At 39.5% G+C, this 24802-nt stretch overlaps 1 protein-coding gene and 1 long non-coding RNA gene across 2 annotated transcripts in view; both read right to left on the reverse strand.

The window, feature by feature from the left end:
• Positions 1–24802, reverse strand: part of Sema1a (semaphorin 1a) — a 189483-nt gene that overhangs the window by 40368 nt on the left and 124313 nt on the right. The window contains 2 exon segments of the mRNA XM_064683665.1: positions 9026–9134; positions 24464–24560. Coding sequence (XP_064539735.1) covers positions 9026–9134; positions 24464–24560 — 206 coding nt within the window.
• Positions 13471–14229, reverse strand: LOC135429427 (uncharacterized). The gene is made up of 2 exons (XR_010436420.1): positions 14049–14229; positions 13471–13977 (listed from the first exon to the last, which is right to left on the reverse strand). It is a non-coding gene; the product is annotated as an uncharacterized LOC135429427 (long non-coding RNA).

Raw genomic sequence — 24802 nt, forward strand, 5'->3', positions numbered from 1 at the left:
TATCGAATAAGTTCAACTTCAACCTAAGAGACACAATAAGTTTAATTGTTCGTATACTGGGAAACTCTATATTCCTGTTAATTTTAACTAATTAATTAATAAATTAGGACAAAAACATAATTTAGTTAGTTATAATAAGAAATTAACAGAAATAAAATAAAAACTAAAAACCTAAAATGTAATATTTTATTTTATTTGTCGTTTAGGATTAAGGTAATAAAATTGCTTAAAATGTTTTCCATTTAATGAAGTTAAATTTCGATCGAACCTGACACATAATACAAACAATATTTTATTAAACTAAATGGCTCACATTAATTTACAATGTTCACAAAACCGAACTCATGTTATTCCCAATTGACTGCAGTAATTTGTTAAAATGTGTTTTAAAAGAAAAATTGCACTTGACAACAAGAAGAAAATACGCAGAGAAACTGTTGCTTGACATTCTGTGTGCAATTGCATGCGATGCACAAATTTCAGCTGGAAATGGCAAATGGAAAATGGATAACGGTCGTGGAAATACAAAATGAAGAAGATGCCGATGCAGCAAGTGCTAGCATATGCATATGTGCATCAAAAACATGTACTTCCGTTTGCCATTTGGCCTGAATATGCACGAAGTGTGCTCTGCACTTTTGGCCTAACGAGGCCCGAACAGATCCTGCAGCAGGTCCTGCCAAAGTGTGACATCTGTGTGTCTGTGTGTGTGCTTAGTATGTTTTGCATAAATGTTTTGTAAATTGAAATATTTAATGCGTAACAAATACACCTAAAAAGGCAGTCAGCTGGGCTGTTTGGGGACTGGCGGGTTTGTTTGGGTCTCGCAGAGACTAACTAGCTTGCAACTCAATAAATATTAAAAGGCAATGGCAACGTTGTGCGGCGCTTCCATTTGCCATGCACCTTTGCACTGCTGCACAAAATACGCATACGCAGCGTGCGCCCAAACGACGGCGGGGGTGGTGGGGCAAAAGGCATGCAAAACTGTTGCCAGCTACGGAAAAGTGGCACGCCCCTTTTGCGCCTCACCGGAAGTGCACTGTACTGTGACATGACAAATCATTTGAATTTTTCCCCCATTGCAAACTCAACAAGCAGACAACATTTTCCATTTGCCTAGTTGCGCTTCCTCCCTTCCTCTCTCTCTCTCTCTCCCTCTCACTCACTCTGTCTCTTTCTGCCTCTGCTAAAATATTTAAACATTTTGTTTGTTTGCCTACTAATTTTCACAATTTTCATTGCTCGTGTCGTTTTGTCAACAAACTACAGCCCAATGTGCAGCATTTTTAGTGTCCGCCCGTTTCAGTCCAGGGCCGCCGCATGCAACGCGTACTCGGCCGCAACATTTGCATTGTCCTGATTGTATCTGCGCCTATCTACAGGCAAACAACTATCCACCATAACGTAGTGCTAACCACATTTTCCGTTGGCTTTTAGCCTGGAAAATTGAGGCCAATAATGTGAAGAATTTTGCTGGGAAATGCTAACGGATATTACACCTCGCTGCTAGCTCAAATGACCCCAAAAATATTTCATAATATTACAATCTCCGGTGCGGTAAAAAAAAACTGTTGTAAATTCTAGTTTAAAACAATTTCGATTAAAACGAAAATCAAAATTAATAAAACGTTTTAGCTGCATTTTACCTGTTTACATATTTCGAATTTCGGTTAATATATAATAAAAATGGATGCTACAAATTTATGATTTTCATTTAAATGAGATAATTCAGACGTTTACTTTGATATAATTTGATGCTGTGTAAAATATTTGCCTTATTTATCTTTTAATTACAGCTTCCAAATATATAGATATATATCCCTTTCATATGAACGAGTGCCCAACTATGCATTTTATTATCTAATTTTGTAAAATTCTCTCAACTCGTTTCATAATTTTTGCTCGCAGCGCCTTGGGAAATTGCAAAATGCTTGTTTTAAATATTTAAACTGTTTGCTTTGCTGCTTTGCGGAGTTGTTGTTGCTGCTGCCATTGCTTCTCTTGTTGTTGTTGTTGTTGGCTTTGCTTAGTTTGCGGTTTGTTGTTGCCAGGCTGTTAGTTATGTGCTTAGTTGTTGTTATTGTTGTTGCTGCTGCTGCTGCTGTTGCTGTGCAGCATTTGAGCATAAATTTAAATAAATTAACAAAACACATTTTACAACAATTACACAGGCATGCGGCCAGCGTGGCGTGCCGGGTGAGTTGGGTGAGCCGCTTCGGTTGGGGGCTTTGTCACTTCTACTTTTGTTGTACTTTACATTATTGCCGTTGTAATTAACACGAACATATACAACGACACCACGCATCGCATACAAGAGACCGTACTGTATATAAAGAGACTATTTCAATGTCTGCTGAACGAGTTGAATGCAATTAAGCGCAAAATTTATTAATTTTCTGTTTTGAAAGTTATGGCTGCCGTTTATTGTTTTGAGCAAAATTTAGGTTTTTTTTTATACCCTCAAATTGTTTAGAGGATATTAGTTAAACAGCTTTAATATTATGCTACAAAAACAAACTGTGCACAGATTTTACAACATAATATTAATTTTTTTTAAATATATAACATTCTTAGGCCTTTTCAAATTATAAACAAATATTTATTTTACTTAGCTACAAAGAACTATCTATGTCTGTCTACAGTATTCGGCAAAACGAACCGAACTATTTTTATATTTTCCTGATATTTCACTTGATTCAATAATATGCGCGTAATTTGACAAAGCTGTTCTTGATTTAATTTATTATTAAATTCTCGGCGCATAAATTATTTCAAATATATTTATTTTGGCCAGAATATTGCGGCTAAAAGCAAATTATCATATTGCATGCGAAATAGCCAAGAGCTACGCATTTCAATGCAACGCAAATAAGTATATGGCTTTAACATAAGCGATTGCTTATAAGTTTTTGGTTTGGCATAAATATTTAAATATTTTGCGGCTCTTTGTTCACAGTTTGCCCTAGGAATATGCTGTGAGACATTCAAGAGAGAGAGAGAGCTGTGACATAATCTGGCAGAGAAATCAAATAAAGTAAATTTGACATTAATCACGTTAACAATGCAAAATTTGTTGGCCAGCCTCTAGAGCAGGAGTTCGTAATGGGCGTGGTCTGTGCAATTTGGCAAGCAAACGTTTTTGGAAAATTTCACAAATTTGCCATTGCCTGCTGCTAGAACGAAGGCCATCAATTTCCAGGACATATGTTTACGGTCTTAACCACGTTCGAGTCGAGCTCTGCTCTGTACAGCGCCTGCAGGTAGGCAACAATTCTGTTAATGATACGCAAACACAGACCAAGACGTGTTCTGAGTTGCGGCCAACAAGTTTTCGGTTCGTAGCAGCAAATGAGGCAAATGAGTTGCACAAAACTCAAAGCAAATGCAAACGATTTTCATTTTATCATTTTTACTGAGAAATGAAAAATGAAATGCAGCAACAACAACAAGAACAACAAGTGCAGCTGCTTTGGGGCAAACGGAAAACAACATTTTCTAAATATTTGGGCCATTTGAACTGGGCTTGTGCTATTGTTCGTGTCCATCTTGCGGCTGCTGCTTGAAAGGTTTTGCTTAATGGCTTTTGGCCAGCTTCTCACATATCTAAATGTCATGAGCGTGCCCATTGTCTGCAATTGAGCATTTGGCAAGTGCGCAAGCAAAGCTGCTTTGCACTCATAATGAAATGACTCTATTTCATGCTGTGACAGGACATTCCAAATTAATAATTATTTCTCTTTAGGTCTCTTGTAGTCCGTTACGAAGAAGGCACACTGTGGGCGTGCCCATTAAATTTGAACATTAATAAGAGAATATGTTTCAAGTTACGATTCTCTAAAGATTTAATAAAGGCGAAAATTATGCGTTTGCACGGATAGGCACTATGCATTTCTTCTTTGGCACTCGTTTCCCATATGTGAAATATGTATATTTAATAATATTTTGAATATTATTATATACTCCATAAGCTTTCTGGTGTTTATATAAACATTTATTGGGCATTTACATACATGCATAAAGTTAAAGAAGTTTCAGAAAGGTTAACAATAGAGAACAATTAGTTGGCTTCAAGGCGACTTATGCAATGAACTTGTGTACTGTAACAACTAGATTTAAATTTATAGAAGTACTTATTTCCGAGTACTTAAAGCTTAAGTCTGTTTGCGAGGAGTATTAATTATATTTATATATTTATTTTATTTTGTTTTACTTTGGAAAGCGGTTTTTTGCAGTTCTAAGATCAATTTTTATGAACGATGTATAAAAAATACGCAACTGAATTAATATTATTTTATATTTAAGCTCTTTAGAGAAAGCATCTAAAATGTTCTCTTTTATTTGACCAGAGTTTTGTGAAATGGATTGGAAATACTTTGAGAATTCTTTGGGGGTTGTCTTGATGTGGTTGCGAACCATTTAATGATTGACTAAATGTTGAATTGTTTTTGTTGAAGGAGCAAAGCATGGCATATGGGTGTCATGCTCTCACTCTTTCTCTATTTTCCGCTCTCTCTCTCTCTCTCACTCTTTCTGTGTGAAATGCCATTCATTTGTGTTGAAGCTCAGCACTGACCGGACGGCTATTGTTCATTTTGAGTGCGGAAGTGCTTTTAATTTATGCACAGGTGGCCAACACTTTCGACATTCACAGCCAACTCCACCTCCACCTCCCGATGCACATCCACGCCTGAACCTACGTCAATATAGACATCGTCCTTCTGTCAGGGCATCAGGGATGCGACTCCGAGTAGCCGACCGCAAAAGTACTTTGGCATTTTGGTGTCGCTGCCTGTTTCAATACCTCTATATATCTATGCGTCCATCTATCCAACTATCGCACGCTCATTTATCTCACTTGTTGTTGGCAGTTGGTCGGTCGGACCGTGCAATTGGGGGGATGGGGGGTGTGGAATGCGGTGGCCGCCTATTCAAATGCGTACATCCCCGTACAAATCACTCATTTCATTTTGACATTTTGCTCGGGCATTCGGAATTTCATTAATTCTGCAAAAGTCGTTCAACCAGCCAGCTGGCCAAAACACTTCTCCCCCCCCCCCCTCTCCCCTCCCTTCTCCTCGTCACCCGCTCGACAGACTCTCCGGCGTTGTTCATCTGTTGACCTCGCCACGCCCATTTTAGTGTTGTTTACGTTTGGTTTTCGTCCCTTTTCTGCCCAAGGCCTGACCAAATTTCGCCTGGCATTCAAAATTAATCGTCTGTTTGTCTTTAATTTGTGCGAAGCCCGAAAAAGAATAAAACCCTAAGCTGAAACAATAAAGGGAATGGAATTTTCTTTTTCGTACCTCTCAATTGTCTTCTTTTCTTTTTTGGTTTTATGATTGATTTTAGTTTTGCGCAGGTAACAGAAAATATATAAAATTCGAATTGGCAAAAGTTACTCTTGAGTCTCGGGTTAAGCTATGGATATTTGTTTTAATGGAAGATCATAGTAGCCAGTGCTCTTTGAATTGTAACAATGATAAAAGTAACAATAGAGTATCTAAGCATGGCAGATAAAAGTGGCAAATGCAAAAAGATACATTATGCTCGAAAGGGCGATTTCCCAAATCGAATAAAAGACATCTCAATTATTATTTATGATATATACAATTCGAATCAGATTTTATTTCCTACTCTGCAGCGATTAATTCATTTAAACATCTCAGTGCTACTTTATTCCCCTTACAGGGTATCTTTTATAGCACGCTGTCTTTTTTCATTTATATTCCATAACCCATTAAGTTTAAATGGGATCTCATCTAATACTCTGTTCCGATAAATTCTTTAAAGAATCTCCGCTTTACTTTATTCCCTTTACACGGTATCTTCATGCTGGCTTTTTTAATTTACAACTCCATCGCGATCCTTGCAATACCCACATGGAATTTCGTTGGCAAATATTTTGCCGCTTGCAAAGTTTGTCTGCAAATATTTTTGCACGAACGGTCGGGCGTTAATATTTGACTTCAACAATTTAATCAAATATTTTAACTTGCTTTTATTAATTAATTCGCACCGTATACACACACTCACACACACACACACACACAGGCCGCTGTACAGTGGATTGTTATATTCGGCTGACCGCGTTTAATGTTCAGTTTGTTGTTGGCGTTTTTATTTTTTTTTTTATATATTATTTTTTCGCCCAACTGGAAGCAGGTGAATGCTCATTTTATCATTCGCACGGGCCCTAAACGGGGCATGGCTTGGGGCGGCAGGTGGATGCCTGTTGAGTTGGCGAGTCGTTTTATTTTTTTTTTTCATTTTACTGCTGTTTACGCAGCTTGAATAAAACATTGTGGCAAATAATAAATCAATTAAAAATGTACAAAAATCTTTTGTACATATGTATGTATGTGTGCTTATCGATGCCGTTATAATCGCGTCAATGTGTGTGTCTGTGTCCGAAAGTTACCCGTTTTTTTGCCCAATTTTGCCGCATCCGGCATCGCAGTGTTCATAAAATGGCCGCCATTATGACAGAAGGGCCAAAAAAAAAGGATAACACGTGGCAGCCATTTTGGGGCGCGTTATTAAAATACATTTTTTCCAGGCATTGTAAAAAATAAAGAAAACAAAAAGCGCTCAACAAATTTATCAGCCATGAATTTTTTCCTGCTTGGCACAATTGGCCTTAAAATATGCAGCGCAAATGAGAAAAGTTTTGGCGTTTGTTTGTTTATGTTTGGCATGGAACAAGGCTTAAGCTGATGAGAGCTTTAAGTTTCGATTTGTTTAAAATTTACTTAAACGCAAATTTGTAAATATCAAGAGTATGAAAGGGCAATGAATTGAGCACCACAAATTGGTTCGGTTTACCTAAAATAAATCTTCGTTTTGTTCTGTATTGTGTTGCTTTAAGAGAAAATATATGCTATAAAGTATATACATTCATTAACAGTATCAATCGATTGCTTATTTTCCTTCTTTCAGTTAACATTAGCCCAGCTTTTTGTTGCAGATTATATTTGAGAGTTGGCCACCACTTTGTCATATAACAAATTCTATTTCTCAAGATACAATTACTTGGTACTCAAATATTTCTCCCATTCGTTTCTGGGGTTTCTTCTTTTTATTTAGTTCGGTCTAAGCTATGCAAGCGCATTTAATTGGGGTAGATAAAAGGAATCGCGTGAGTTGTTTGCATATTCCGCGCCCTAATTGCATTGCAGGCCATAAAGTGTAGCGGGCTTTTAGGCGCTCGCCCGTCCGCTGGCGATAATTATCTCTATTAGCGGGCTGCGCACATTAGCGAAATGTCAGCTAATTAAAATTGTAAATTTGAACTTTTCATTAGTGCATATAATATGGAAACTATTGCCATTTAGTTTTGCATTTTTACTCTTTTCTTATTTTCGGCAACGCTGCAGGCAAAGGGCGCAACCTTTGTAAAAATGACGGCCCTGCACGCAATTGACACAGATTGCTGGGCGAGGGGCGATGGGAGCAGAGGGGTTGGCTGTTAGTCGCATTGCCACCCCTTTTCGGATGTTGGCAAAGAAACGAAAGGTTAATTCTTTTCTTTGGCCAACTTGACGCTATAAATAACTAGTTGGGGGCAAGTCAAGTGAAGCAAATTGAGTTCAACAAATTACACCTGCTTCTAGTTGTTGCGCTTGCAAAGCTGAGTGTGTTTGTGTGCGTGTGTGTGTGTGTGTGTGTGGCACGCCCCTTTAAGGCAGACCCCTAACAAGTGTTGCTTAATTACGTCAGCGTCGGCAATGCCTGAAGTGCACTTGAGCATGCAACGGCTGGGGGTTGGCGTGTCCTTCATTTCTCCTTGCGGTGTGCGCCATTTTGTTTACTTGACCGGAAACGGAAGGCGCAACAGCAACAGCAGCACAAAAAGTAGTAGCAGCAGCTGCGTTTACCAATACCAAATTAAGTTCGAAAATGTTTGCCTTATTTTTTTGTACACTAACCAAGTTCACTTTGCTGCTTTTTTATGCTCAAACTCTGACTTTCCTCCCTTCCTTGGCCTGCCCCACTGCTGCCCGTTTAGCACTTTTCTTAATGGGTCAACTGCGCTGGACCGAAATGCTAACAATAAATTTATTTCGATTTCACAGCCAGGCCACAAAAACAAAAGAAGAGAAAAGAAGTTGCATTAATCAATTTCCCTACAGCTGCAGCTCTGGCTCACATTTGTAGCGCGCGATAAAACTTGCGAGAGCGGAAAACATTTTATTGCTTTGTTTTCTTTTTTTTTGTTTTTTTTTTTGTTTTTGCCTTTCCGCAAAGTTGTTGCCGCAACGGAAGCATTGGCGCAAAACAACTGCAGCAACAGCAACAACAACAACTACTAAAATTGCAACCAAAATACAAATTGCAATGAAAATGGAAATTACCATAGAGCCAAACGCTATAAGGTTGATCAACATTATTTAAAGCCAGAGACTTGAAGAATATGCAAAATTTTGGTGTGAATATTATTTAAGATGAACGCGTTTATCAGAAGAGAAAATTCAACCCACATACATATGTAGATGAATACATACATATAAAATTGCATGCGTAAAATCATATATGCATACATTCATATACACAGATATATGTGAAGACAGCATATATCCAATAGGTTCTCAGATTGCTGTGTTATATAACACTTATAACAACTTAAATTCATGAGAATCGCATAGTAAGGCGACACATAACACATAGAGTAAGGCAGAAACAGCCGAAGGGTTAACTTGAATTCATGAGGATGGCATAGCAGGGCGACATTTAAAAATAGCTCAAGGCACGAATACCCAAAGAGCTTATTTGAACTCATGAGAATCGCACTCAAAAATACCCTATAGAGGACCTACACACATCCATCATAACTTCCTTGGCAAGTGTATTGGAGTATTCATTTAATTTGAAGTATGAATTTAAATTAATTAGGCTAAGCTATTAAAAATTACAAATAAATTTGGTGCACCTCTGTAGCAAATATTTTAATACCTAATCCAAGTTAAAATTATAACTTTTCCTTAACTGATTAACTAGTAGCTATTATATGTTTCACAGTACTTACCTCATCTTTGCCCTTAACGAGACACATTTTGGTATCATCCTCCGGCGACGTCCACACAAGACGTTGCTGTTCCGCGAGATCATGTATGCTTAAATTAAATACGGTATTTCTGGAAAAAAACAGAGAAAATAAGGAATTATAATCGGATATGAACTAATTCTGCAAGTCAACAGAAAATCAATTTTGGCATGTTCAGCAGCAGAAAGCGAAACAGAAGGGAAACGGTGGACCGGATAAGCAAGCTGGCGATTTTATTAATTAAAATATTAATAAAAATTCATTTGACCTTTGAGCCGCAATCAACACGCTTCGTCCAGGGCCACGTGGCTTTGCTTTTGGCTGCTGTAAAAACTCCGTAATGCGAAAATTTATGCAAAAAATTTCAAAATTCTCGTTAATAAAATTTTGCACACACGCAAGTGAGCTTAACGAGCATGTGTGTGTGTGTGTGTGTATGCATGTTTGAGACCAAAAATATTGCGCAGAGCTGGGGTGTTGGGGCTAGGCAAGTGAGGTAAACAGAAATTTCATAAAATCAACTCATTGATTATTGAAACCACAACTGCGTGAGTGCGGCCGTGTGAATGTATATAGGTGGGTGTATGTGTGTGCCACTGAGTGTGTATGTGTGTGCGAGCGTGTGTATGCATGTGTGAGTGCACTTTGGCCGAATATTTTATGGCTGCCGTGTCATGAGGCAAAATGAGAATGGGGCAATCGAAGCCACGCTGGAAACCACCTAGAAAACCGCAGCCACCCATAGCCAACCCGCCCCAATGTGGGGCAAAGGCAACCTTATCGAAACTTCCGGCGATTTTGGGTTGAATACAGCAAAAAGAGCGGAAAATTTAAAATAAATATGTAGTCAACTTTTGCATAGGGTAAGGCAAATTGGCAACAAGGTAACTCTAAGAATCGATGCAGAGAGGGGGCTGCGAAAGGGAAGGGGAAGGTGAAGGGGAAGGGCACTGGGGCCAAATGATGCGGTTTAAAGTTTTTAAACTGAATATTTGCTGCATTAAAATAAATCAATTTTTTCCTATGAAAAGATTGTGCAATATAAATTCATTGTAATTTTTTTTTTTATAACTATGCATAGCTAAAGAATTTAATATCTATGAACATATTAATATATTAATAGATAAAAATGTGTATGTAAAAAAATAATGTGCATGGTCTGGGAAAAAAGTTTGTGTATAGAAAGAATGTGATTTATTTTGATTACATTTAGTTTTTTTAATATTCTTTTTATAAAGTTTGCAGTTTAATTTAGAACTTCTTCTACTTTTACGGCAATATAAAATTTAGGAATGGGAAAAATAACAAAGTGCTTTTGTTAGTTTTTCAGAATTTCGGAATAATAGGAAATAATACATATAAGTACTATTATCAAAGAAGTATTCGCTCGCAAGTCTATCAAACTTTTAGATTAAAATTCTTCCTAAATGTTAACTATATTAAAAAAGAGTCTTAGCTTTCCATTTAAATAGTTTATTTTCTGAACGTTTCTTAATATTTCCATTTTTATTTTCTACTACCTACATTTTGTGCTCTCATGCTAACGGCATATGCACGTGGAGTTGCTCATATGTGACAATCTGTGCAACAATGTTAAGGGTTCTGCTGGCGCTCTGCCATGCAACGTTATCCAATTACGTCCGAATTGTGGAAACATTTTGTTGCGCGTTCTGTTGCATCCAAGAGCTGCGCTCGAGTGAGTGTGTGTGTGTGTATATGTGTGCTGGTTGATGGCCTGGCCAATGCAAACAGGGCTGGAAAAAAGTGCACATTGTCCACTTTGTTAGGCATTCGAATAAATGGTCGTGATTGCCATCAGCCCAGCCCAGGCAACGGGCCTGCAGCAGCGCCCAACCTAGAGACGGGGAGACCTGTGCACACACACATACTCACACACACATACACTTACATACACACTCCGGCAGTGCCATTGTTTGGCAATTATGTAGCGCGTTTTAATTATGACAACAGCAGCAACAACAGCAAAAGGCAACACTTCAAACGGAACGAGCGCTGGCAACCCTGCGGTTTGCGCAGTTAAGTTGGCTGCAGTTTTGTAGCCTGTTGTTGTCAGCAGCGTATAAATATAAAATGTGCTGAGCGAAATTAGCATATGAGTGGAAGGAGCCATGCAGTTGGGAGTGACAGAGAGGGAGATAGAGAGGATAAGCGTGAAAGCGCGGCAGGTGGCAATGATTGCGACAGCGACAGCAACAGCAACAGCAACTGCGTTGAGTGCCAAAAAGCGTAAAGTGCAAAAAAAATAACTAGCCTGCGACAGAGCACACACAAGCCCACACACACGCACGCTCGCACGTAAACAAACACATAAACACTTTAACGCACTGCTTAACACACACACAAATGCAGAAGCGCCAATGATATTTACGCGCTTACGAAAACGTTGAGGTAAATTGCGATAGCGCAAAGCACAAGCAGCGGACATAAGGGGAAGAGGGCAAGAGATACAGCAAGCGAGAGAGTGAGTGAGAACATTATATAGAATGCATTTGGCGTAAAAACCAAGCTCATAAATATTTTCCACACGGCAGCGTGTTAGTGCTAACTGTTGTTGTTGGACTGCCTGCAAGCAGTGCAGCTGGCGTATGAAACGATTACGCAGGATTTTCACTGCTTTGCACATGTTTTGTTGTTGTTGCGCATTTAGCTGCATTGCTGTAGTTGTTGTTGTTGTTGCTGCTGCTGTTACGCTCAGTTTATTTTTACTTAGCGACTTAAATGCAACGTATTATCAGCACTAACGAGTACATTTAACTGAGCAATCAAAATCTAAGCACTTGAATAACGGCACCGGAAGTGCATTAAAAGCAGTTATCGATTAATTATCGGGAACTGCTGCATTTAGCAAATTATGTTTGTTAGGGTTTTCTTGTCATTGACTTCTTTGAGCGTTTCTCTTGAATTTTTGGCACACTTATATTATTTCATACTTTCTGTGCATCCTGAAGTTATTAAAAAATCCATTTTCCTTAAATATGTATGTGTGTGTTATACGTAAGCACGTACATGAGAGGGAATTTATAATCGAGTACTCTCGCCACAATCGAACTCGTTTCTCATGTGAAGACTAAAATTTATGTTTGGCAATAAAATTGATAATTTCTAATATTTGAGTATTTTAATAAATTGCAATTTCCGCTATTATTTGAGGCGTGCAAAATCCGTCCGATAGTTGCATATTCATAGTGTGTACATATTCGTTGTTTTATGCAAATGTTGACAAACTAAAAATTAAATAAATGCACAATTTGGCGGCTATGTTAAATGTGGCGTCGATTGAATTGTGTTTGGAATTTGTTTGGCGATTTATTCATGAGTGCAACGAGCCGCACAAGAGACGAAAACGCGAATCATTTTGAGCCCGACAGCATCCCAAACCGCAGATATTTCAAACTATGGCCGGCCATCAAATGCCTCACTGCATTATTTGGTAAATGCATTTGCCTGATTTGCTTAGTTATCATTAGGACACCCAATACTCGGTTTAATTTGAGCGTATTTCTATCCCTATTATGTATCCACATATTAAATAAAGATTTCTTTGTTTTTCATTTGATACCAAAATGTTTTGAATATGCGTTGTGGTAACTCGAATTACCATCAAATTATTGAATTTATTTTAATTAGAAAGAAAACTTAAATTATATATATTTATATGTATACTGTGATATTTCTGGGCCTGCTTTTCAACAACATTTGTAAAAGTCATCAGCCTGATAAAATTGATATAAATTGTTTTACTTTTTTATATTCTATTTTTTACATTTTATAACTTTCATCCAAAATTTAACATCCATTTTAATGTTGGCCCAACACATTTCTGACTGCAGCTGCCGCCTTGACGCGAACCCATTCGCATGATTTCGCCATAATTTTGGAATTATGTGTAACAAGTCGACGTTAACATTCCTTTTTTTTTCTCATTGAAAATGCCATTTTTTACGCGTCTTGAATCAGTGAGCTATCAAAAAAAAAAAGAAAAAGGGGAATAAAACTCTCTGAGGACCCTTTTCAAATATTTTCAAAAACAAAACAAAGCCACATGCACATAAATAACGGCCTTGTGGTTGACGGGCTTTCAAAGACGTTAAAACTGCAACAACAACAACAAGAACGTGAAGCGTCATAGGAATGACAATGAGAATGTGGCGCTGCCATAAAATAAATTGAAGAAACCTTCCAGAGTCGAAACAAAGCATAAGAAGGGCATAAAATCATCGTCGCCATCGCTGCTGCTGCCGCCATTTTGTGGCTTGACCCACAAAAAGCATCAAATAGACAAAACATGGCCAAAAGCAGCAGCAGAAGCAGCCAAAGCTGCGTTCCCTTTTCTTAGCAAGTCTAGACTTCAGTGAAACATGCAAATTGCGCATACGACGCGTTGCCCCAAGGCGAACGGCAATCGAATGAAAAAATATAACAAAACACCCGCACACACACACACACACACACACACGCTAGCGTGACCTTGGCTACGCGAGAATAGACAGCCAGACGAACCCAAAATGTATCCATTGGTTGCCAAGCGACGCATTTTCTCATCATTACCAACGGACTTATCTTTATGCCAAGTTCTCAGCTTGTTTGGACTGGGAACTCCCGCGTGTGGCCAATAAAATGTGATATTTATTACGCAATGCCAGCCAGAATTTAACATAGGCGCACATATTTATTACCCTCGAAGGCGGCTGCTGCTGTACATGGCATGTAAATACGATGAATATAAATTATGTTTTTTTTTCTCTCGCTCTGTAACCATCCGATCTGATTAATTTTGATATATAAATACATATATATCAAAATGAACTTTTTCTATTTTTGCTTTTTTTTTATTTTGTGCTATTTGTTCATCTGCCATTGTCATATTTTTAGCGAAAGAAAAAATGACATATTATTTGTTTGTTGACGGTTTGCTGCGAAATTCAAGCATCATTAGCGCTCTTTGAATTATGATCATAATTTATTTGTTCTGCTACTTGATTACATATTTATTGCCCCAGTGCATTAAGCAAAGACGAAGTGTAGTACATTTGAGAGCAGGAGCCAAGTTCGAGCTATGGAATGTCTCTAATTTAGACAGAAAATTTGCCAAGTAATTTATTCAGAATTTTTGTAAACGTCAAAACCAAATCGCTTTTATTAAAAGCAAAATATTTTACATCAAATCTGAGCAATATGCTTTATCGTGAGTATTTGTAACGTTTATTAAAATAAATATTGCTTGAGGTAAAAGTCTGAGGATATACTCTTTAAAAACGTATCCGAAAGCTTAACGTACACACAGACAGTTGCAGTTTCACTTCCTTACGATATATGATATCGTATAATACTATTACGAAAGTCTAACGTATGTAGATGCAGTTGGATTTCCATATTCTTATATGAATAAATGATATCTTGGCATGCTTGTTTTAGCGTGTCTTTATATTTCCGCAAAAATGCCCCAAAAAAGATTTTATTTTTAAACATTAAGTTAACACATTCAAAGCATAGACGTTTCTGAAATATAAGTCTACCCAATTAAGTTATAGATAACAATATGATATGTTTAAAATTCCACTAACACATCTTATACTGTGCTAACATTTGTGTCTGGTTCTCATACCCCACAACGATTTATGAATTTTCCACCTTTTTTGGGGTTGGGGCCACGTTCCGAGTCGAATCGCTTGCAATTGAGAAGCCAAATTGCGGCACTTTACAAATACGATTAATGGGGGCTGCTTCGGCTTTGGCAATTGCTGCGCACAGCAGTCAATGCCAATCCCAGTCGCCAGCCTGCCTGCCTGCCGGCCTAGCTGCCTGCCTGTCTGCCTAGCTGCCTGCTCTGCCATTCCCAGTTAACTTTCAATGTCACACGTCATCAAACTTTGCGCTACTTTGGCAGCAGCTGCAGGGAGCAGCAGCAGCAGCAGCAGTTGGAGCAGTCGGATGCCAGGCCTGCAGGGCATATTTCCATTCCGGCTGCTGTAGCTCGTGCGTTTTGCATCCATGCATCCAGTTCGGTATCCATCGTTTGCACACTTGGGGCATGAAATGAAGTTGACTTTGGCCGGGCATTTGACAGCTTTTGTTGCTGTAGGATATTCCTGCTGCCAATCTCCCACCTGCCACGTTTGAGTTGCATTCATGCCGCTGGCTGCAGCTCTGCCGTGGCGCTGTCGTAGCGTTATTCTTCTGACATAACAGTAAATGGCTTCACTGTACAGCCAAAGGCTAAGCAAATCAAGCAAATTTCCCCGATATGGCAACGCCACATAAGTTCACCCCGCCATGCTGCTTATTATTATGTGTGCCTGGCTCGGCAGCTGGACAAAGTTAAAAGTTGACGCTGTCGCCGCCATTCGCCATATGCTGCCCTGTCCGACCCCTGTCCCTCTCCCGCAACACTCCTTTGTACCACCCTACCCCGCCCCGTGTGCGTTTCTTTTATTGAATTACATGTGTGCGCAATTGCAGCCAATGCAAAAATTATCGAAGCGCAGCAGGCAGCTCCTGCCCTGTCAGCCCGTTTTCCCGTTTTCCTGTTCTTCAATTCCTTTCATTTCCGTTTCTATCACAGCTTTCAGGCTGTCTATCTTTTTATAATGTTCTATAACGCGGCAAGGAGGCATGCTTGTCTTGAATGTTATCGATACTTGTGCTGTCGCTCGATAAATTCGTTAGTCGATAGACTGTTTACTGCATAATAATGTTAAACTTGATTATTTTATCGATTAACTTATCAAATTATTGCTGTATATTGATTTTTCACAGTATAATTTCGAATATTTTTTCCATTTTATGATCTTTATTATAATACTAAGAAACCAAAATTCTTTTTTAAGTTTCAAAAGTTAGACCTTCTTTTACTTCGTAAGTTGCCCAACATGATAATTATATTATTGAGAAGCTTCTAAGGCCGCATGCAGGGCATTGGGTAGTCGGGCATTTGGTTTGTGGCTTTGCCACTTGTCCAAGTCGTGCATTCATTCGAATTCCTATCAAGAGTCATTGGTGCTGCCTTTGCTGGCCCCTTTGGTTGGTTCTTGTGTTTTGGCATGCATCGAATTGACGGTTCGAATTTCATGTTATTGACCGACGTTTTTCTTTTGTGGCTCCTCTGCCGCACCCCACTTGATTTGCCCTTCCGGCTCCATCGTCAGCACTCAAAGCAAGCAGAAAATGTCCAAACTGTCAAATGCCAAAAAGCAAAATGTGAATGGCATTGAGCTGTGAGAAGAGGACCAGGAGGTCAGCTCCACAAAACCATACAGGGTGCCGAAACAGATGCAGGTGAAACAGATTTCGACATTTGCCATTGCCAACATGCCAGCGCTCACCTCTGGCCATGTCACCATTGGCTCAATTCTGTTGGACCTTCTACATACGCTGCTGCTGACCACCGACAACATGACAAAGCGAATTGCATTTTGTTGGTGCCCCAGCCCTAGCCCCAGTCCCAGTCCTAGCCCCAGCCTCAGCTGCCCAGACCGACTCATAAGCATGATTAAAGTCCAAGTGCAGCGCACTCCACCGAGTGGAACCAATTACCCATTCCGCACCCAGCTCCGAATCCAGAGCCATCAGCTACATAAAATATTACCTACAGGTCACTCATTTCCAATTTGTCAGTATTTGCTCGCATTGCCAAAAGAGCTTTTAGTCGCATCAAAGGGGCTCTACATTTCTGGAGTTTGATTTCTCGGCTACGAATCGCTTGCATATTTTAAGCAGACATTTTACCCCTGAGCTGTGGGCGTGCGCATGGGCCAGGCAAATTTAATTTACCTAATGAATGCAATATTAATTATAGCAATAAAGGCAAGTCTCTTATCCTTGTGCCTCAAGGTGCTTGCAATTTATAGGCGTTGCTCTTACCAAAAAATATCTGCTTTGCAGAGAACGACAAAGGATATTATGCTTTGACTTTGGCCCATAGCTAGAATGATTTATCGTCGGATATAATTAGGTTAAGGCTTGCATAACAATTTCAATAAGACTTAAATTGCACGCAATATTATTTATGCAATATTTTGTATAAAATATATAATAATGAATTTCACGAAGATTCGTTAAAATGACTGTGAAACTGATCGAATATAATATAGAAAGACATGCCATATAACAGTTTTCTATTCATTTATAAGACTTGTGGGCGGTTTTATTTACAGGCCTGTCTTACGTCTACTTGGTACCATTTCCGATTACCCACTGACATCATTGTTGTTCTATTGTGCTTAAGAATCACTTGTCGTCATCTTTTTGCGACACACGATGCCGCACTCCCCTCTCTCTCTCTCTCTCTCTCTCTGTCCCACTGCTTTTCTCTCTATTCAGGCAAGGTATCAGCCTGAATAGCGCTAAACAATGCCCAGCCGTGAAGGCAACAAAGGAAGCCTCTTGCACGACGGCATTGTTGCCAGGCAGCAGTACGAGTGGGAGCGTATGGAAGGACATTTGTTTCACAATTCAATCTGCAATCTTCAATCAAGCTGTTAGCCCACACGAGGTATGCAGAGGCTTGGAGGCGCGCTCCGTTTGCCGCAGACTAAAATCGGGACTATGCACAACATGGCAAGCCGCAGGGAATAGGTAAAGAGGTTGGGCGGGGGGCGGGGCGGTGCAGCCAAGGCGCCTTGATAAAATTGCCATGAAAATTCATTTCGGCCAGCCGCGAGCACCAAAAAAGTATGCAAGGCTGTTGCACCGCGCGTATGCGTATAAATCGCACGAAATTAGCTGGCGATTGTTGTGCACACACACATAAACAACACGCACACACACACACAGTCACACGCGAAACGAGTGCAAACGGAAATGAATTTGCGGTGCAAAAATGATTGTTGCACAGTTGCACAAAGGCAAAGCACGAAATGAAATAAAAGATGGACGCAGCGCAACACTCCCATGCAACTGAGTGTGCATAAATGTGTGTGTGTGTGTGTGCGTGTAAACGAATTTGCGCTGCGCCTGCAAAGCGCCAAAGGAAAATTGCATACAAAAATTGAATTGCCAAAATATTGCACAGTGAGCAAAAATGTATTTAGAAAGCGGTCAATTAGAAATTCTCACAAGTTTTTTTTCCCAGGAAAAGTTAAATATATGAAAGCCCTTGAAAATACATGCAAAATTAATTAAAATCAATATATTTAATGATATTGTAATCATAATTAGACTAATATTCCCATCAGTCCCAGCATTTTACAGCGATAACTTCAAACATTTTAATTCTAATTTAAATATTATTCATTTGCATGAAGATAACAGAATATCATAATTAGTATAGAATGATAATATTAATATAAATAATAAAATATATCTCTAAACAATTTTATATTTAATATTATTTTCATTTTGAAATCTGTTACCACTGTGCCTGCTTTTGTCATGCTTGCATGGTGGGGAAGATGTTAAAAGACAAACACATAGGCCGACATATGCCATGAGAAATAGAGTGAGAGACAGCGCGAGAGAGAGAGAGAGAGACTGTGAGAGAGGAGAGGTGAAGCGAAGCAGAGAATCAAGGCACGTTAGGCAGTCGTTGAAATGGTTTTTTCGTTTAGCAATTTTATTTCCGCCTTTGTCGCCATTCATTCGATTGCCAAACTCTGACAAGGACATGTATGTGGACACGAGAACGAGGACATTGCTGCACATATCCCGACTTAATGTGTTAACCCAATTTTCATGACGAACGCTTGGCTGGCAGGCAGAGAAAATCCCCTCCTCCCCGCCACCAGAAAAATAGATCAGATAAACACGAGCACGAGCAAATTCCGTGTGTAACAAATTTAGCGCTGAATTACGATTATTTGCCAGCCCCAGAGAATTAACGAGCCGAGCCTGAGCCCCAGGTCGAGACCCCATATGCAATTTCGGCAGCCAACAAATGAGTTTGCACACAAAGAGCTGAAAAGTCAAGTGGGCCAAATGGGAAACAACTTCCTAAGGCCTGCTGCTCATTTGCATAAGTGACAGTTGCGTCTGGAAAACGGAAAACAGGCGGCAACTTTAACAATTGAAATGCATAGATTTTAAAATGACAAAGCGAAGACTTAAGACAGTTGAAATTGATTTGAGCTGCGCATGAAAATCACATTTTAAGTATATAACTTTTCCTTTAAAGTTTATTTTCAGCAGCTAAGTTAATTGGCATTTACATAAAATTACTTTTAAATACGTTAATATACATTTTATGTTCAACTAATGAAAAACATAACTAATACGAATAATATTCGTTTGAAAAAAGTTTTTATTTGCTTTAGCTTTCATTATTTTAAGTGCCTGCATTTATTTTCATTTTCATTTTAAATGCGTTTATTGTTTATGGGAATATTTTGTTTCAATATTTATAAGAATAGTGTGCACTCTACGCTCCAAAATTATTATTAGCAAAATATTTTCTCACTCCATTTATCATTTCACTCCTGCATTATGTTTATATTTTGTATCCATAAACATTTTACTAGCTGCCAAAAATTAATTTGAAAGTTTTAAAAGCTTACATTTTGGAGCGAAACCAATTTTACTTTGCTTCAGAAGCTTAATGGCGCCTTTAAAATGTAAATAATTAGCAACAAAATATTAAAGTTTTAGTTCCATATGCTTTAACTCTTTTTAAAGGAAATATTTTCTTGTATTCTTGTACTTTTTCTGAAGAGCTTAACGCTAGTTTCATAATTTATATTAATTTGTGTTACCTTAGCTAACATTAAACCTTTTAATGTTTTTAGCTGCAAGTATTTCAATGCCCATTACCATTGAGAACCATTCAGGAACTGTAATATCAATTGTGCGTCAAGCATTCAATCAATTTAAGCATAATTTAATTGGACCCAAAGCACAAATACGTAGAAAGAAGGTAAAGCCCGATCTGAGCTGCTGTGGCGTACAGTTTATTTTCGATTACCTCGAGAATTTGTGGCCTGGTTTTTTATCCCTTTTTTTTTCTTGCCAACCATTTGCAGTTAGTTGCTGCTTTTGGCAACTTAACGAATTCACTTTGACTTTGCATACAGAAGCTAGGCTTGTACCTGCCATTGGCAGCCACATAGACCTCTTACCTATGAGTGAATGTGTGCGTGTGTGTGTGTGTGTGTACGTGCCAGTTCCGGTGAGGTCTGATAGAGGGCAACTTGTTCGTTCGCTTGGTTTCATTTTTATTTCTTTTCGTCTTCTTTTCTTCTTCTTCTTGTTTACTACATTGTTCATGACGTTTCACATGCAAAACGCGTGTCACATTCGCATTTCCGCCCTGTCATGCTAGTTTAGTAGGGACCCAACACAAAAATATAGCCTTACGCATACATGTGGCAACACTTACCCGCACCAAACACACACACGAGCACACTCACACACGCACACACACAGTCTCGCATACAAGTGGCGCTTTTTGGCTTTCAGCAGCAGTTGCCGTCCTTTGGTTACTTTGACGCTCTTTGGATAAGTGGGCATGTGTGTGGGTGTAGTTGGGCTCCTTTTGGAATGTGTAACTTGTTAAAAATCCATTAATCACGTAAGTGGCAACTCTGGCAACGACAAAGCCAGCATACAAATGCGTTCATGCGTGCGAAAACTCAGCTAGCAAAAAGCCGACAAGCTCCGCGCTGCCTCAGCCGCTGCTTTTTCAGCTCTCACACACTTTCTCTACCTCTAACCCACCAATACATATACAACACTAATTTGTATGCGTGTATGTATGTGCGTGTGTGTGCTTGGCGCCCACATAATTTTTTTGCCTTGCTTGCGTTTCTGTTGTGTTTGCATTTTGCTGGCTCATTATGCTACCCCAGGCTCAACCGCTAGCAGTTGCATCACTCATAATGCTCCCCTCTCTCTCACTCTCTCCCTCTCTCCATCTCTCGCTCTCTCTCTCTGTTCATTTTACGTTTTTCCGGCAAAATAAGCAAACCGGAAATTATGCATGTAATTAAATTTACAAAAAAAAATCATGTATGTTTTAGTTGGGCGCTGTAAATTGCATTCGTTATTGTGCGAGGCATTTTTTTTGTACCACAGATTCGCAAATGAAGGTAAACCATGAGAACTTCTAAAGAGGGCTAAAATAGAACACACACACACACACACATGGAGAGAGAGAGAGAGAGAGAGCATGGCAAAAATGCGAGATTGCTAAACACAAGTTATGTGTGTGAGCAAAAAGCCGAGCAAAAAACATGATTTTACATATGAAAATCAACGTTTTTCGTGGGATTCAACTCTAGGCAAATAAATCTTGCATAAAATATACATGAAGAAAATCAATTCCAAGAGAAAAACATATATTGCCAACCCAAAACTGAACTAGGAAAATTTACATGACCTTAGATATAAAAGATGTTGGGTTAATTAATTCGGTTTAGTTTAGTTTTTTGTTTATTTAGATGTTTAAATTTATTACTCTGTTTTGTATAATAATTCTGCCGATCAAATTACAAATTAGTTTTAATAAAAACGAAGACAAAGAGACAAGCAGCAGCGAATAAGAAGTGACTGGATTGAAATACGTAGAGCAGAATGGCTAACAATTAAGAATTGAAGAAATACAGAAACATTTGGCTCTATAGAGATTAAAAAATCCGCGGGAAATCCAAATAATTGATTCTAATTTTATCCTTTAAATTTGTCACTTTGACTTTAAACTGGCTAAAATGAAATATTCGTAAGTACTCATAGAAAAAACTCCAAGCATCTGTCCGCTTGAATGTGTAGAGGGTATTACCCCATCGATCTCAAGAGCAATGCACGCTTTATTTTCTAAATTTCTAGAACATTTGTCCAACAATTTGCTTTTAATATTGCACTTCAAGTATTCTTACCAAATTATTGTATTAAGAGGTTTAACCACAAGCTGTGGCCATATGCAGCTCGGTTGTTGTAATTCTGTTTAGGCCAAGTTCACATAAAATATTTAATGAAACGTTGGCACAAGCCGCACTAATTGCAAAAACCAAACATTTTCCCACAGCGCCTTTGGAAAATTCATTTTTTTGACATTCATTGTTCCTGTGTGCGTGCGTGTGCGTGTGTGTGTGTGCATGTGTGTGGTTCCAGAAAGCCGCAACAAACACAAACCCACAGGGACAAAGGATAGGAGAGAGCGAGGAAGATTGATGGGAATGTGAGCAAAAGAGAGAGAGAGACAGAGAGAGAGAGAGAGTGCGAGAGTGCCGTTAGCTGAATTGTACATAGCCCAAGTGGACTGCCAACTCGTGTTAATATTAAATTACCAAAAACTATTTGCAATTTTTGAAAGTTTTGCACTGTCTGGCCGTGTGGGCAAGTGCGGCTTCGAGGCGGAGCTCTGCGAAAGGGCGTCGACGTCTTGTCTTACAAGCTGCACGAATTCCTTTTGGCACAAATTCCTTGGCTCCACTTGCCACACACACACACACAGAGACACATATACACATGCACAAAGAGCTACACACAAGTTTATTATGTCTGCTGCCGCTGGCCAGGCGAACGCCAGAAAGTATGCAACATTTTAATATGTGTGTCAGCTGGCGCCCATTTGCATGGTAGCAGAGGGCGGGCACGGGGCGAACTGCTCAGCTGCCCTCCCCCACCACCACACCCAGTGTCTATGTGACGCACATCTAATAAACCTGGCAAACAACAGTCGCAGAAAGCATCTTTGCGGTTTTTGCCACAACGTCAGAATTTACAATGCTCATACACTGTGTGTGCCGCCTGCCGCCTGCTGCAACTCCAACTCCGGCTTCGTCTTTGTTTTGGTTTGGGGCGTGCCCTTCTTGTGGCAACCCTTTAAGTTTAGCACTCGAACCTCAGCCGGCTTCAAACTTCAACTTCTTCTGACGCTCCGCCCGCGCAGCTGCACACCTCTGTCAAACCCTTATATCTTAGGGGCACCTGCTGCAAAGTTTTGCGCTTTGGTTTGCTTTTTTCTTTTTTTGTTTTTCTTGTCCTGCCCTGCAAAATCAAAGTTACCACGCACGTTAGCTTCTGCCAGTGACTATGTCTCCAGGTCCGCCAACCCACAAGCCCACCTCGATGCCACTTTTACTTGCAGAGCTACTTCAGCTCCAACAGCCAGTTGGCGTCTGCTGTCTGCCGTCTGCTGCTGTCTTTTGTGCCCTTGCGAACTTTTCATATACTCAGTATTTTCTACTTAAATTAAATACAATGTGTGCGAAAAGTAAATTGGAGTTTGCTTTATGTGGATTTTGCACTCTGCGCTGCATTTACGGAGTTTCATTTAAAACATGTTAAACAAATGCTGAAGACGAGGCTTACACGCACGCACACACACACAACCAAAAAGTTGACATTACAGGCATTGAGCTCAGAGAGAGAGAGAGAGAGAGACGGGGAGGGGGGGACTGCGTGGGGGTAACTTGTTAAAGGCTTCAACTTTTAACTTTCAACTGTTGCCTGTCAGAACTTGGCTGCTAGCTTCGCACACTTTTTGGTTAGAATTTACGGCTGGGACTTAATATATATTTGAAAATGTTGCCGCTGGCAACGAAACTCTAGTTAAAAGCATGAACACATTATAGAAAAGTTAAAATTGTTAATGAAATTGATTTTTAATAGCATACTATATATGAGACCACAAAGCATGAGTTCTTGAATATGCTCAACATTCGGGGTGTTCATGCATACTGGATTAACGATTAAGCTGATAATATAACTAAGTTTTACTAGAAACCGTTTTGCAACATGCTAATAAATACGATAATCAGCTGTGGCTTTCTGCTTCACGGACTTCGGTAAATCGTATAGAAATATTTAAAGAATGCGAGAAAATGTCTGCTTCATAGGAGTGTTCTTTTGTAAAGTTCTCACTGTATATTTAATACCGCTTTGCCATTTTATAGCACTAACACGTTTAATACAGAATATTATGCGAACGCATTTAAGTCGCATTTGTAAGCAACGGCTGAAGAGGTCTACGAATGACTCAAGCAATGCAATTATAAAACTTTAATCATCTTCCAAACCAATTTCCAAAAGCAACAAAAGTGCCTGGCATAAAACTCATAAAAAGCACAGCATGCCGCACTAGACTTGCTCACCTTCGCCTCGCCTCGACCCGCACGCCCCGTCCCTGCCGCCGCTTTGCTATCCACTTACGATCAAATGAAAAATAGAGCAACGGAAAAATAAACTTTCCTTTGCGCCGCACCCCCAGCAACAAGAACAAAAACAACAAAATGAAAACGCACAACAGAAAGCAGAGTTAAAAGTGAAAAAGTAGTCGGCCAGTTGCAAAGGCCTCTTGAGCAGGCAGGCCAGCGATTGGGATTGGGGTTGAGTGCTGCGACTGGAGAGCCGCACCCTGAATAGGCCCCGCAGGACTCCAGCTCGTTTGTGCCACTGCAGCAGCAGCAGCTTTGTCTTGGGTTGCAGCTGGCGTGTAAAAAAAAAAAAAAGGTAAATAGCGCAAAAACTCACCTGGCACCGATGAGCAGGCTGTTGCCATCCTTGGTGACGAGCTTGAAGTGATCCACGACACTCTCGTTGCCCAGAAATTTCAGTATATCATCGGGACCTGCAAGAAAGAAAGCAGAAATATTAATATTTACACTCGACTTCAGTTCGGTGAAAGAATGTGACGGCGTCATGGACGGGTGCGTGTTCGAGGGGCTGAAAATGCCTAATTAGGCAATTAGGCGTCGTTAAAGGCGACAAAAAATCTACGGCCAAGGGTGGCCAACAGCTAAAACTAAAGCGAAATGCTAAAGAGCTGAAAATGGCGACGGCTCACGGGAAAAAACAATGCAGCTGTCAAGG

This window comes from Drosophila montana, unplaced genomic scaffold (assembly GCF_035044405.1).
Source record: "Drosophila montana isolate Dmon_TW-CO22-7 unplaced genomic scaffold, ASM3504440v1 contig_1409_1, whole genome shotgun sequence".
In the NCBI taxonomy this organism is placed as follows: Eukaryota; Metazoa; Arthropoda; class Insecta; order Diptera; family Drosophilidae; genus Drosophila; species Drosophila montana.